The sequence below is a fragment of the Haliotis rufescens genome, unplaced genomic scaffold, assembly GCF_023055435.1.
Source record: "Haliotis rufescens isolate VD_foot unplaced genomic scaffold, xgHalRufe1.0.p SCAF_5, whole genome shotgun sequence".
NCBI lineage: Eukaryota > Metazoa > Mollusca > Gastropoda > Lepetellida > Haliotidae > Haliotis > Haliotis rufescens.
This window is the reverse complement of record NW_025964223.1, coordinates 48,612,173-48,628,011: the sequence shown is the minus strand read 5'-3', so window position 1 is coordinate 48,628,011 and position 15,839 is coordinate 48,612,173. Positions and strand designations below refer to the sequence as shown.

General features: G+C 41.3%; 3 protein-coding genes across 3 annotated transcripts in view; 1 reads left to right on the top strand and 2 right to left on the bottom strand.

The window, feature by feature from the left end:
• The window catches only part of LOC124137115, a 38,574-nt gene extending 35,654 nt beyond the window's left edge, over nt 1-2,920 (bottom strand). Inside the window, exons 1-4 of the mRNA XM_046503289.2 lie at nt 2,802-2,920; nt 1,384-1,572; nt 437-598; nt 188-275 (exon numbers count right to left, since the gene is read on the bottom strand). Of these exons, the coding sequence (XP_046359245.2) occupies nt 188-275; nt 437-598; nt 1,384-1,558 (425 nt within the window). The 5' untranslated portion in view covers nt 1,559-1,572; nt 2,802-2,920. The remainder of the gene's footprint in view (nt 1-187; nt 276-436; nt 599-1,383; nt 1,573-2,801) is intronic.
• Nucleotides 2,921-10,170: 7,250 nt separating this feature from the next.
• On the bottom strand, nt 10,171-11,441 carry LOC125373313 (mucin-5AC-like). Its single transcript, XM_048384318.1, has 2 exons — nt 11,159-11,441; nt 10,171-10,901 (listed from the first exon to the last, which is right to left on the bottom strand). The coding sequence occupies exons 1-2, from the start codon at nt 11,439-11,441 to the stop codon at nt 10,171-10,173; spliced, it is 1,014 nt and encodes a 337-aa protein (XP_048240275.1).
• A 2,305-nt stretch (nt 11,442-13,746) lies between these two features.
• Nucleotides 13,747-15,839, top strand: part of LOC124137116 (E3 ubiquitin-protein ligase rnf213-alpha-like) — a 196,930-nt gene continuing 194,837 nt past the window's right edge. The window contains exon 1 of the mRNA XM_048384001.1: nt 13,747-13,879. The gene's annotated coding sequence lies outside the window, so the exon portion shown is untranslated. The remainder of the gene's footprint in view (nt 13,880-15,839) is intronic.

The following is a 15,839-nucleotide window of genomic DNA, read 5'->3' as shown; positions in this document are numbered from 1 at the left end:
ATTATATGTATCATGATAAACAATGTATCATGAAACCTTTTTTGACACTATTTACAAAACAACATCCTGCTCGTTCTTAGTCTTATATGGAAACATTATAAATGCGGTAAGAGCTTCTGCGAACCATCATATATATATATATATATATATATATAATTTCTTGACTTTGATGCTGAACATTGCTTACCGTGTGGCAACTGGTTGTCCATTCTTTAGAAACGTTACTGTTGACATGGTTGAGCCAAAGTACGTCACCAGCACTCCAAACTCATCGCCTAGACACAGAACATACATCATGTACACTGTAAACATTGTTTTCTTTTTCTTTAATGTATCATTTTATACCAACTGTACGGCAAAATGAATAGTCATATAGCTTTTTTTCTTAATGTTTTTCTCTGGATTTAATGAAACAGGTTTAGAATTTGTTTCTCACCAATGCCAAACTTTTCTCCATCTGTGTTAGCCGTGCCATTATGGGATGTATAGCACTTTCCTGTGTCGCTATGGTAACCCACAGAGTTGTTCCAGTTGCCCGGGTGAGCATCATCCTCGATGTCTGGACCAGCAATGCCCAGGGTGATCTTGCTGTTCTGAGCTGAAATATGAGTTGGGGAAGATTAGAAATGTAGAAAGTCTACCAATGTATGATGTGTCAAGATCCTGTACAAGTCTCAATCATTTTCAGTAGTCTGGTGATTGGAGGCATTCTTAAAAGTAGAAGTGATCAGATTGTGATCAAATTTGAGTTTTCAGAGGAATGTTTGGAATTTGAATTTGCCAGGACTAGAAAGATAATATCCATGCCCGAAACTTTTGAGGTTACGAGCCAGAATATGACTCTTTGCATCATTTTCAGTCTATTGTTGTGTTATGATATGGTCTTATATTTCTGTTTTGGTTTGGTTTGTTGTTTAACGCGCAATATTCCAGCTATATGACGGCGGTCTGTAAATAATCGAGTCTGGACCAGACAATCCAGTGATTAATATCATGAGCATCCATCCACGCAATTGGGATCGATGATATGCATTAACCAAGTCAGCGAGCCTGACCACCCGGTCCTGTTAGTTGCCTTTTATGACAAGCATAGTCACCTTTTACGGCAAGCATTGGTTGCTGAAGACCTATTCTACCCCGGAATCTTCACAGGTCCTTATATTTCTGAGTTTCTAGAATTTTACACGACTCAAGCTTCAGACTAGTGGCTTAGGTCATAGACTGAAGATCAATTGCACAAAATGGATGATTATTTTATCTCTATTAGAAATGTAACTAAAAATTATCAATTCAACACATCCATGAAACATATCAGTTGTTTCTGTCATTTTGATAATTTTTTTATGGTTTCTGTCATGTAGATCCCCAGCAAGCTGAACTTACCGATGCCTCTGATTTGTGCAAAGAAGCATGGCTGCTGTGGTGTGAGGGGTTTCAAGTACTGCAGAAAGTTGCATGTCTCCGAGTACTGCTTCAACTGCACGCTACTGATGCTGCCTGGCCTGGGTGCAGTGTGGTCAAACACAACATCACCCGCGCAGCGGAACAACGACGTCATTGAGGACACTTATCCTGGGAAAGATCATCATCACACTCTCACATATTAAGCCTATAAATTTATATAAAAATGAATAATAAAACACTTTTTTCTTCCTTAACCTACTGGCTAGCGACCAGTTATCACAGAGAACCAACCCCCTCTCATAGCATGCACACAATAACATCTCATTTTACATTTGCTTGTTTTCATTCAAAAAGAGAAATATTTATCTGAATACACAAAAGTGACACATATAAAAAAACACACCATGTAAGCTCAAATACAACTTCAGAAAAGACATGTGAATGGTGTCACGTGATTTCTCGCATAAACAGAATTTCAACGACACGAAGATGCACATTCAGTTCTGTCATTGCTTACCATCTGTCGGTCATTTCTTCCCCAAAACACAATTCTAAAACCTAATTTTGCTATATATATCACGAAATAATAATTTGAGTGTGACACCAGAGATAACAAAAAATACATAACTAAATATACAATGTATAACTGAAGTGGTGTGTGTGATCACGTGGCACATGCTGTTTAAACGATTGCGATAACTGGTACAGTTAGTCAACGGTAAAGTTCTATTACAAACTGTTTTGATTCCCTCTCGTCGCATTATAAAAGAAATCTCCTCAAACAATTTTCGTGACAAAAAGAAGGGTATTTGCTCATAGTTTCACAAAAATCAAAGTTCTTGGTACAGTCACGGACGTATATCCAATATCTATATACGTCTTTGGTACAGTACACTTTATAAATGGAATATATGTCAGAAATAACACGAAATCAATGGCGATACCTGGTCACTAGCCAGTATAATTAGTGCCCACACATAATACCACAAGTATATAGTACCCCAAATTACACAGACATTATATATTCTAGTTGCAATTGCATTCACTAGCAGACACGTATTGACATATCCCTCTATACATTCTATCATACAGATACCTACTGCTGTGTATAAATATTTATACCGACAACACTGGCAGTATGATCCCGAACAAGGTTAAATCTGAAGACGGTTTTCCAGTGTTTGATTTTTTTTCACACTGGGACCATTATTAACGAACATATGTTTCGATGACACATGTCCCAACATATTGAAATTGTGCACATTTCTCCTTCCATGTAGTCTTGTAATGTCAGTAAACATAAACGAACACGAGACTTACCTCCCCTGCTCCAGCCTCCTTATCAGTAAATAATATACAGCTTCATTTTTTATCATTTCTTAAAACTAGCTACTCACAATTCTACTAACACTGGCAATCCCCTGTCATCGCTAAACCTTGTTTTGTGTGTAATATGTATGTTTGAAGAGCAACACAACGTAGAATTTATTCGTCATAGGGGGTTGTTTCGTTGCTACAACAAGTGCACGCGAGAGCTGTTCAAAGGGAAGTAATCCTGGGTTTTAGGCGTTCGTTGTCAATTTTCATATGAAGTCATCGGATGCGGTTCAAGTCGCGATATAATATCTCCATTTTATTTGTCAATTTGCCTTTGTAACGCACATTCCAGCAACATGTACTGTGATTTTTAAACATATTTATATTGAAAATTAATTTCACTTCCTTTCTTAAATGCACCACACATACACAACCATTACCTAAATTCGTGGATAACCTTGATTCGTGGATCGCAGTAATTATCGTGCTATCTCGTAAATTTAGTCTCGTATGACGTCACTAGCGGTACTTTTGATGAACACACACTGCCACGCCTTGCTGACAAAAATGTATCGAATCGCTGCATTACACGTGAGTACAGAAAAATCAAATGTCCAACACTGAGATAAATGGCCCCAGACAACTAATACCAAATTTTATATTTACAAAACATCAAATAAAGTATACACTGTGAGCACCGCCCTTCTCGCATCTCGTCGTCTGCTTGTCTTGATGTCAATAAAGATCACGTGACTAATGGTTCCTTAGAAGTAAAAAACAATGAAGTTGCAGTTCATAAATCCGCATTAAACTTCTCAGAGAAACACTAAAAGGCAAGATCGATGATGACACTGTCAAGACAGGTGCGACTCCATTTTTTTAATGCGGAGCAAGAAACTAGACTTGTTGACCATGTGACATACATGACATCCATCAGATACGGATATATACCAGGAAAGAGGTTATCCAATTAGGGTCCAACTTTGCTTGTCAGTTGGGAAAACGTGACCTGGCCCATCCATTATCTGTGAAGTGGGTATATGGTCTGTTGGAGGGACGGCCATAGTTGAAAGTTAGGAGCAGCGAATGATAGTTTTCAATCGAACTTTTTTTCAGCCAAAACTACATAATAGAAATTAAGTTCTACAGGATTGGTGTTTTTGTTTGCTGAATGGCTTTTACAGTTCAAATGCAGGGCTAGTCGCATTAATTTCATGATCTATTTTATAGGCAATCGGTCTACAGTTACCTTAATTTGGTGACTAATTTCATGATTTACAGTATTCATGAAGAACATTTAATGAAGGATCAACCACATGCTGGAGTGGAGGGAATTGGGAGCAGAGAATTGCTAAATACTTTATAATATAATTTATCAATTAAGATGACATAAAACTGAATAATATTTGCTGTTTACATATCAAAGTTTGCTAAATTGTTAAAAAATATTTCAAGCCACAGCAAGGCTACTCATGCTCAACATGCTAGGCAAAATAGTGTTGAGGCAGAAGACGACATCTTCAACATTTAAAGCAGCAGCAGAAGCATACTCGTCGAGAGAGTCCCGAACATAGTTCGTATGCCGCGTTGGTTCCCCACGCAAGGTCAAAGACCTGTCACTGTCGAGGGTAACCCTGTCCGTCTATTATATCTATGAAGACAGACGCTGGTTACGTAACAGGTGGTTTGAGCCGATGTTAATCTCTTTTTTTTTTAAATAGTGAGACTGGGGTCGTGGCAATTTATACCTAAGATATATTTAATACCCGTTGTGTATTTAGATCGGATCTGTTGTATGTTAAAACTAATTAGTTTATTAATCATTGTAGCTAACTTGCGTGTATTTGCCTGCTAGACGTATCTCACGCTATGGGAGTTCAATGTGTAATACTTACCTAAAGCCATGACGTTTTTGCTGGGTTATCTCGTCTAGTGTAATAAATATAAATCCTTAAACTTGAATGCAACCGGCCTGTCTATTAATTCATACCAGAGACCATATAATAATCTATTATATTATTATATGGCCTCTGTTCATATATCGACTTTCACTTGTGTATTTATGTTCGCTTGTAACCCTTTGGACAATAACGCGCCTCGAGGGGTGAGGCGTACTCTAGCATAGGCCACGTAATCTAAGCTAACCACCACGACACCATCTGCTATAATGACTTCTGAATTTTGTCATCAAAGTCAAGTGGACTGTCTCCAAAATCTGGACATTTTCCAAAACTACTAAATTTTATCTTGAAATTAAAAAAAAACATCTGACAAAATTAGACGGGGAATTGTGTACATCTTAAATGTGCCTATATTACGTATACACAGTTTCTTCCTTGAGTGACCCTCTAACGTTGAACTCCATATACGAACTTTGAATCAGGCTAACTATAATCATATGCAGTATATGTAGTATATTTCACAGTACACAATAAGTGTTACATGTGAATCGCCTTTCCTCGTAACTAGTGCGTACATGTCCAACGTATAAAAGAAACCTACGAAGGTCAGATAGTGACAACGCAAATGCAAGCTATCACCTCCTTGTCCACACGATAACACTGCATTCAAACTGTTTCGATCTAAACAGCTGTGTTGAATGTGTCATGCAAGGTAATTTTCTTTAAAAAAATTCAGGCCCACATTATCCAACAGCAACAGGAATGAGCCCCCCCCCCCCCCCCCCCCAAACAAAAACTAATAAAAATGAAAACAAATAAAAATAAATAAAAATAAATAAATAAACATAAAAAAATACACAAAAATGGAAAATCACCTCAGAGGTTCTGTTTGTCGTGTTGTTCAGCACGACAGGCCTAGAAACTGAGAACTTGGCTGAAAAAGCTGGTCCCTGCTCCATGTCAGTGATGGTTTGGAGGCACAGGAATACTGTCTACACACACCCTGGAACATCAGGTCAACTGTCCTTAATGGGGCAAACTCGATGATTATTTTGGGGTGTATCTCACACAATTGGAGGCTGAACATGGTCACCGTACAAGGCAACATCACAGGTAATCAGTACATCCAAGATGTCTTGGAACCAGTTGTTTTACACCATTTCGACAACCACCAACTTGAGGCAAGACCAATGTGACAGCCGACCTCCATAACAATGATGTGACGGCTTTGCCTTGGCCCGCAATGAGTCCAGATCTGAATCCGCTGGAGCATATTTGGGACATATTTGGGCGTCGTATACAGGCACTGGATCCTTCTGTACAGAATGTGCGTGACTTGGAGTCAGTTTGGCACCAGCACTGGCTGCAGTTGCCCCTTCAGGAGATCCGGCGTCTGACAATAGGGGTGAGATGCAGGGTGTAGGTCGTCATACGGTCACGTGGTGGTTGTGCTACAATATCGTAATTAAATGTAACCTCAATCTCATTAAAATCAGATCTTAGTTCTCGCTTCCGTTAGCGGCAGCGAGAACTAAGATTTGATTTTAACGAGATTGATGTAACCTCTGCTGACAATAGGGGTGTTTATTTTATTGTCGTATGTTTGTTCTTACAGATCACATTCGTTTTTCCGAGCCGATGTTGTCAGTAATAAAATGCCAGTACTTGTTTCATGAGTCATCGAAAGATTTCTTTGGAGGCTTATCAGTGTCTTTCCCAATTTTACCTTGGTGGAACATAGGAAGATAATTCTCTATTAATGACAACAGTCTTGTATGTTTTCCATCACTGAAGCTGCAATGATTGACAAGAGTCCTTTCTCTGTGACACTGACCTCACCACCAGGTTGTCAGGATGAAGCAGTTGACAGGGATACCTGGGACTACACATTATTATATTAATTACATATACTCAACCGCAAAAGAAACGCAAGTTGTACATAAAATACGGATAACGTTAATGCCATCAAATATATTTAGATACTATTAAGAAATGATGATAGAGAAAACATTTGATAACAAATGGGCGTTGATTGTTTGATGACAACAATATATGTTTTTTTAAACATCCTTCCAGTTCCTAAAGTGTATGTTGTCGTAAAAGGCGACTAACGGTATCAGGCTCGGTGACTTGGTTGATGCATGTCATCGATCCCAATTGCATTGATTGATGCTCATGATATCAATCACTGAATTGTCTGGTCCAGACTCGATTATTTACAGACCGCCGTCGTATAGCTGGAATATTGCTGAGTGCGGCGTTAAACAACACACCAACAAACCAACCTAAAGTGTATGTGGCTGCCTTGCGGGCTGAAGACGTCTCACAATATCGTTCAAGACATGCTCAGTTGGCGCCATGTTCGGTGACAAAGACGACAAGACATCACAGGAATGTTATTCACTCTGAGGATGTCCATAGAGGCCCGTGCTGTATGGGGACGAGCGTTGTCCTGACGAAAGACCTGGAGTTGAGGTTACAAGAACAAAGAACATCATCCCTGTACACGACAGTAGTCACATGCTGACGAAACACGAGTGGAGGGGTCCTGTGATGATAACTGAAACCTCCCCACACCATGATGCTTCCTCTTCCCTACCGATCGGCCTGTAAGACACGGCAGTTAGCGTAACGCTCATTACGTCGTCTCCACACTCCGATGCGGCCATCGGCGTGAGAAAGGTTGAACCTTGATTCGTCTGAGAAGACAACTGTTTCCCTGGTTGACGCCGCCCGACGTAAGGACGACGACATCTGATTCCCGCCGCTCTCAGACGACGAAATGTGCCAAGGCCGGTCTCGGTGCTGGACACTTCCTGTCTGTTGATGCCTTCGACCAATCTTATGATGGTATATACACATGACATCCAAAGTGCCTCGCCACTGCAGCTGACGTTGATCCGGCCTGTAGCATCCCAATGGCAACGCCTCTCTGGGGTTCATTTAATTGAACCATGTTTCCTGTCCACCTCCAATGTCGAGTGTGAAATGCTTGGTGGTTTCTTTTGTATATGGTGGCTTATAAAGATGGACAAGGGGGAAAATGCACGCATTTATCATGTGATTTGTACTGCACGTGCCAAAAAAACGTCAAACGAGACGAAACGACTGCGTCTCTTTACGTTTGTATATAGTTCTTTACACAAATTATTATTTTGTTCATTTCACAAACAAAAAACTTTCTTTTGCGGTTGAGTGACGACCGTATTATGTATTATAACAGTAACTGTTTTCACTTAGTTGAGAAAATATGGGGGAAAAAACTAAACCAAAAATATAATAATTAAAGCGGCCACGTTATAAGGTTAAGGAAGGAGATGATGACGCACAGAAAAACAAAAAGACCCGTTACTTAGTAAAACATTGGAAGAAGAAGATATTTGTACTATCTTGACGTTGTATGAAAACAGATGAACAGGCATATAAACTTTACTTTCTTTTATGAAAACTTTGCACAATGAACAATTAACAGACATCATCTGTTATGCAACAGACGCCTTCGCCTTTGAAATTAACAGTAGGTGAATAGTACCTCCCGTATTCGGCTCGAAATGGAATTTCTTCCGATTTTTCACCGAGATTACTGCATTCTTCGATTATAGGTAAACGCTTACAGTATCTCGAGTCAACCAATCATTAGTATACTGAGTCAAATTAAAACTTCACATTTTTAAAAGTAATCCCATATATGATATACAACGGACAAATGTATCAGAGAAGGTAATTTTTAATCATTAATGTCCAAAGAAGGATTTTAATTAACGGTGGTAACCATAATTTGTTCCAAGCACCTACGGTATTCGGTAATAACATCAACAGTTTAAATCATAAGTCCCAAGCACGAGAATCTGATGGCACACAAGTTCAGTAGCGTGTATGGCCACCATGTGCGTTGACAACTGCCACACAACGCCTCCGCATGGACCGTGTGATGCTTGTGAACACATGGTTGGGAAGACGACGCCATTGTTGCTGCAAAATGGTGCCAAGATCTTGCAAATTCTGTGGTTGGTTCTGGAGAGTGCGCAGACTTCTGCCAAGAGCATCCCAGACGTGTTCGATGGGATTGAGGTCGGGAGACCTTGACGGCCAGTCCATGACGTTGACTCCCGCATTCTGAAGGAAATTCCTTGTCAAAATTGCTGTGTGGGGTCTGACATTGTCGTGTTGGAAGATCAAACCGCAGCAGCGTTGAGGTTGCCACGGATGACAAGAAGCCTGGAACGTGCATTGCCACAGAAAGCACCCCACACCATGACACTTCCGCCTCGAAATCTTCCTGTACACAGCACTGGGCGTAACATTCATGACGGCGCCTCCACACCCTCTCCCTACAGAGAGCAAATCGAAGATTAAATCGGGATTCATCACTGAAGACGACTTGATTCCAATTCCTCTGAGTCCATCGTAGGTGTCGCTGTGCCCACAGTTGACGTTGACGTTTGTGTAATTGAGTCAGAATCGTGCTTGAAGGTGAGCAGTTCTCAGACGGTTTCGAATAGTTTGCGCACTCAGTCTACCCCTAAACAGTTCATTTCTGGTTGATGTAGCCGTCAAAAATCGGTTACGGAGGTGACGTAAGACAATCTGACGATCCTCTGCATGTGACGTCACACGTGGTCGACCTGGCCGAGGGCGATCAGCGGTGGTACCCGTTTGCTGCATGTAGACGCGTCTGTAAATCATAAACAGTCCGTCGACTACAACCCATCGTCCTTGCGACTTAAGCTACGGACGTTCCCGTCTGCAACATGCCGATGGCACGTTCACGCCATGACAAATGGCCGTTAAGACTTTTGTTTTCTTGTTTTTCTTTTTTAGTTAATGACTGCTAACAAGTGTGGCTGAAAACACGTGCGGTATTATGGCCACGTGACCAGTTGCACGTGAAAAAACACTTTTGCCACTATAGTGCTGTGCACATGATTTTGATCGATTCACCTGCACAAAAACGGGTGTTATCTGAAGACAATAGGGGAGACCAGGGCAAAGTGCACCCTCTAACACATTCGTCTAAATGCTGTGGTTCTAAACAAAGATACAATTAAACTCACAGCACAACTGCAACATCCTTTAAGCTGACACCATTATGGTACATGTTATTAAAATCCTCCACAGCTGTATTAAGTTACATCTGTGTAAATGTGTTTTGACAAACACTGGCCACTTTGCCCTGTAGGTTGGGGCAAAATGACCAGTGCTTGGCCACTTTACCCCACTTTCACAAATAACAGCTCGATGATAATATATTTTCCAGTTTCTTTTATAACTGCAAATAATATTACTGACAGTAAAATTCAGTCTGTTCACAAGAATGCAAAGAAGGTAACTTCAAAACTAAATAATAACTGTAACATGGGTTTTGCAAACCAACACTTTCCTATCAAAGTGTCTACAATAACTCACTCAGTCAACTCCTCCTGGTCATATTCAAATATAACTAGTTCTTAGTTTAAACAAAACAATACACATGAAAACACAAACTGGGAGAGACAACATTTGTCTTAACGTGTTCTCAGGAATTACGGTTCAGAAAGATATATGTACTTCAACAACAGAGATCGCAAATATCCTTCTCATCTCCACACTCTGCAAGGAACCATTGTCTACACTTAATGCACTGAAGCCAGTCCTCGGTAGGTGGTTCTGTGTACAACTCGTTGCAGTACAAACAGTGCCATACCTCCGACTCATCAGCAACTTTCTTGTTTGCCTTGGTGCTGGTTTTCTTTGATCTCTTCTGTCCTTTCTCCTCCATCATTTTCTTGAAAGGTGATGATGTAACTACCATGGAAGAGTCAGATTTTCTCTTTCGGCTCCGTATCTTGCGTTTCACTGGCAGTGGTGAAAGTACTTCAATCTGTCTTCTTACATCTTGTTGGGGTTCGATTGAAGGACCTGCAGTCAGTTCTGTAAGAGTTGATGCATGTAACCCTGGTTTATCTGGTGGCAATACGGCATCGGATGTTCCAGGCCCTGAATCTGGCTTGTCTGGTGGCAATACGGCATCGGATGTTCCAGGCTCTGAATCTGGCTTGTCTGGTGGCAATACGGCATCAGATGTTTCAGGCCCTGAATCTGGCTTGTCTGGTGGCAATACGGCATCAGATGTTCCAGGCCCTGAATCTGGCTTGTCTGGTGGCAATACGGCATCAGATGTTCCAGGCCCTGAATCTGGCTTGTCTGGTGGCAATACAGCATCAGATGTTCCAGGCTCTGAATCTGGCTTGTCTGGTGGCAATACGGCATCAGATGTTCCAGGGCCTGAATCTGGCTTGTCTGGTAGCAATATGGCATCTGATGTTGCATAGGTCCTGACCCAGGATTGTGTTGAGGCAAGGCTGTTTGGGCAAGTTGTGTTTCAGGCTCGGGTTCATCCGTAACAGTGGAGCCTGCAAAATCGTCATCAGTGAAAACATCCGGGTTAAAGGGCCATATCCCAGTGCAGGTAAAGCCATTAGTTGCTTTCAGCGTGGTTGCCGTCACCGTGTAGGCAGCGCCGAACAATTGTGCCATGTCAAAGAATACAACTCTACTGCCTGGGTTCATTAGCATCCACTTGTCAGGTTCTTTGTTGTAGTTAGCCTTGAGAGGCTCAAAGAATGTCCTGTCTAGGGGTTGCAGCTTGTGAGTGGTATGTGGAGGTAACACAAAAATGACAATTCCGTGATCACGTGCATAGTTGACAGCCTCTAGAGTTTTGTGACTACTGTGTCCATCCAGAATGAGCAAGCATTTTCGGTCTTGAGATGGCTTTGCATACTCACTTGCCTTTCCAATAGACCCTGATGGTGCTCCCTTCATCAAAGCAGGCGACATTCTCTTTCGGGGGAATATAAGCATAGGAGGTATGTAGGTCCCAGATGCATTCATGCACCAGAGGGCAGTCACGGTTCTTCCCCTTTCACCACTCGTGACCTTTCCCACTTGTTTTTCGCCCCGTTTTGCCAAAATGTTCCGTGGACGATGGACATTGGTAATACCACTTTCGTCCATATTCCAGATCGAATCTGGCTAACATGAATGCTTCTTCATCTCGGCCTTGAGGAGGTTGAAAAAAATGTTCACAGATGGTCTGTTAAAAGCAACAGCTCTGGATATACTGGAAGCTTCCGGCTTTCGGGTGGATAAATCTGGATGTCGCTGCATAAAGCCCTTCAACCAATCTTCCCCTGCCTTCCGTGTTGCTTTGTTAAAAGGGTGGTCAAGGCCATTTTGTTCTGCATGTGTAAAGGCCAATGAACGAATGTCAGTGGAGGTCAATCCGTAAAACATCCGTTGCATACGCAGAATGTGAGAAACTAGTTCAGACTCGAATGTATCATTGAATACCTTCCTAAATCTGCCTAATAACCCAGGGTTTTTAACCTGTCCTTTAGCGTGCCGCTGGAGTGTCTTCCTGGGAATTTCATAGTCTCTTGATGCTTGACGAATAGATTTTCCTGATTTGATATCATCTAGTGCACGCTTTAAGGCTTCACAACCATAGCTGCCTTGCTTAGTTTTTCTGATATAGTTTCTCACCATTTTCTTCTGTAAAGTCTACATTCGCAAGTCATCAACATAGGCCTCGATAAGGTAGTAGTCTTGACAAATATAGATGTACTGGCAATCTATGAGTGGAGAAACACTTCTAAGGTACATCCGTGCACATTCAATAACTGACAAGGGATCCTGCTCAGGCCCGAAGTTGTGTGATGTAAAAATCTCTCTCAGTGCCTCAGTTGACTTCTCACCAAAGTAAGTATGGCTTCTAGTCAAATTAATCAGCAGAAAAACAATGTTCATCTGAGTGTCATCGTCGGGTTCGGAAAAAAAGAGTTTCGTTAACAGTATACAAAGATAATTGTTTGAAATTCCCCGAGATGAAGCTTTTGTTTGTCCAACTTCTCTTCTTGTAAGTTGATATATGATGTTTCCCCCGCTGACACAGTTGTCCAGACCATCTACCAACATCCTGGAAAACAAACAAAATCAATCAGATCATATGGGGCAAACCGCACCCCCGGGCTCCTTTTACCCCAATGACAGTATCACTGGAAAATTAAATAACACGTAATTACTGGGTCTCGAACTGTCGCATGTTAACTCCCAAAAGATACTTGATGCCAACATGTTTCGCAAATGCACAAATGTTTTGGATATCATGTTACGTTTTCTCACAATAAACGCATTAAAATATGTACATTCCTTACAGCAAAATCACATTTTTTCGTATTTTTAGAAACGTACCTTCACTACTCGTACAAATGGCGTCAGCGTGGTTTTGGGCGCTTCTTAACGTCTGCTCCCATTGGATGATCACTTAAAATCACGCCATCTGACGGCTGATAAGGGACGGTAACGCTTTCTCGCTTTGCCCCGAAGGCGCGCTCTGCCCTGGTTTCCCCTACGTGGCCATTACTGTTTAAATACACAATAAGGGCCCACAATGATAACTGGTCAAAATGTTAAAATTTTAGGATTGTGAAGTTTTTAATTTGGTTCAGTATATTTGGTTGGCCGCAAGGAACTTTTGGAAGAGTTGCTGTGGGCGCTGCCACATTGGTACAATGAACTGGTTCCACTGTTCAGCGACAATATGGTACTGTCCGAACATGTCGTCATGAAAGAACTTTAACAGACAAGACTTCGGACGAAATTTACATTATTTCTCCGTGACTGATTTTGTCTGCTTATTTTCCCTCGGTACTCTTTGGGACGAATAGTTAGATTGAGACATTAATATGGTTGTTAGTGTAAATGTCTGGTTGAATATATTTTCCCGTTTTTTTCTACTGACTTATCAATATAATGGTGTCTGCATTAATATTAATGTCAATAATGCCGTAGAGCACATGGAATTATTACGTATTACATGTGCTTCGTATGTAATCAGCTGGTAATGTGCAACATTCCCACCCTCACTTAGTGCTATTGGATGGGCGGACGGTGTAAACATAACTTATGTATCTTCATATGGTGTATATAAAAGTATTATTGCCAACAACTGTACGTTTTTCATATGCGACTCCCTTTCCTGTAACAGAAAATAGAAACCGAAAATAGGCTTTCCTGAGATTGCTCGGCAATACACACGTCACATTCGCGGAACTGTAAAACGAAACCGAAAATAGGGTTTTCCAGGAAAGAACGTTTAGTCAGCATACGTCGGAGGTACTTGCTATCAATAGGTGGCAGGTGAACTACAGATAGGATTGTCAAGCGATGGTATGATGACTGGAAATCGTGAACCAACATAGACGTTTGACTTCGAGGTAAGGGCTTTTTATCAATATATATTGAACGAGGAAAAGCAGTCTTTCATGGCGATATCCGGAGATTTATAAATAGGCCCCAATCTGGAAGAACATGGGCGTAATGGCGGATCCATCATGGAAAAGCAACAACCCCAGGTCCGAGTCTATGATTATGTCCTTTCCTGTCAATGGGTTCCTGTGTGTGTCTGTTTGTCTGTCCGTGTGTGGTTGAAAGGGCAGAAAGAGATATCAACACCAGTAATTAGTTGTGGAGAAAATGTCCCCTTGAAGAAATGGCCACAGACAATTTGGAAAAAATGGTCCCATATCTTAGTGAAAAAAATAAACACAAATCCGCAATTAATATAATTAATACATGGTACCCTTTTCTCCCATCAGACATTATTGATTGTTATTTTGTTTGTTTTTCATATATAGTAGTAACCATTGTCACATAAAACGCCAGAGAGGCCAAAGACTATGGCACATACTGGGGAAGTGAGGACTGCTTTGTTTGAGGTTTTCTTGAAATTTCACCACCATGCCATTTAATTGGCACACAGGTCAAATGTCAAATTATAGAAAGAGAAAGACCTGGCTAAAATGTTTGTGGTTTCACTTTCTTCAGAAAGTATTAATGGTTATAATGCCCTGGATGGGACCCTTATTAAACATGGTTAGATCATTGTTTGTAGAGGCAGACTTGAAACTTGATATCTACATGTATCTTAACTCATTCTACAAAACCCAAAGTCACAAGTTTTCCCCAGTGTGTGACACTTTCATTACACTTTGGTAATATCACTGCCATTGATTTCTGTTGAGGAGTTTGCCAAAGTCAGTGGCAAAAGGTCAAGGTCATCTTTGTGATCATTATGAGAAAATGGTTGCTGTTCATTGCCAGTTAGGGGCGGTCGGGTAGCCCAGTGGTTAAAGCGTTCGCTCGACACGCCGAAGACCCAGGTTTGATTCCCGACATGGGTACAATGTGTGAAGCCCATTTCTGGTGTCCCCCGATGTGATATTGCTGGAATATTGCTAAAAGCGGCATAAAACCATACTCACTCACTCATTGCCAGTTACTGTTTTTTGCCTTCCTTTATGGTCATCCCAGTATTGGTTCATTCTATTTGTCTCATAGAAGTTGTAGGGGCGGTCGGGTAGCCTAGTGGTTAAAGCGTTCGCTCGTCACGCAGAAGACCCGGGTTCGATTCCCGACATGGGTACAATGTGTGAAGCCCATTTCTGGTGTCCTCCGCCGTGATATTGCTGGAATATTGCTAAAAGCGGCGTAAAACCATACTCACTCACTCACTCATAGAAGTTGTACCATGCTTGCTGTAAAAGGCGACTATGCTTGTCGTAAGAGGCGACTAACAGGATCGGGTGGTCAGGCTCGCTGACCTGGTTGATGCATGCATCTATCCCAATTGCGTGGATCGATGCTCATGATGTTAATAACTGGATTGACTGGTCCAGACTCGATTATTTACAGACGGCCGTCATATAGCTGGAATATTGCTGAGTGCGGCGTTAAACAACAAACCAACCAACCAACCATAAAAGTTGTGATTTAAGTCCGCTTGGAAGTGGATGGTTGTGATTTTGTTGTGGTTTTGGCATCTTTGAGGGAATGGCAGTGAAGGCCTTACAATTTACAGTAGTTGTAAAACATCTCGAGTTTTCAGAATGAATGCTGCAATGTTCAGCGACATCTTGTTCAAATTAGCACAAATGCAGCACAGCAAAACTGAAGGTACTGGCATTGGTGGCACAAAATATCAGTGTATTATACTGTAAGTAGTAAAGATTTTATTGTTCTAACTACTACTGTTGAATCTTTGTTGCCTCCAATTTCATGAACATTAACAAATGACCACCTAGTGGATAGAGAGCCTGCCCAGAGAGAGGAAGGTTTGTTGCTCTGGCCATGGGAAACCAAAAAGAGGTTAAAAGGTGGTACTTGTTACTCTGGCTG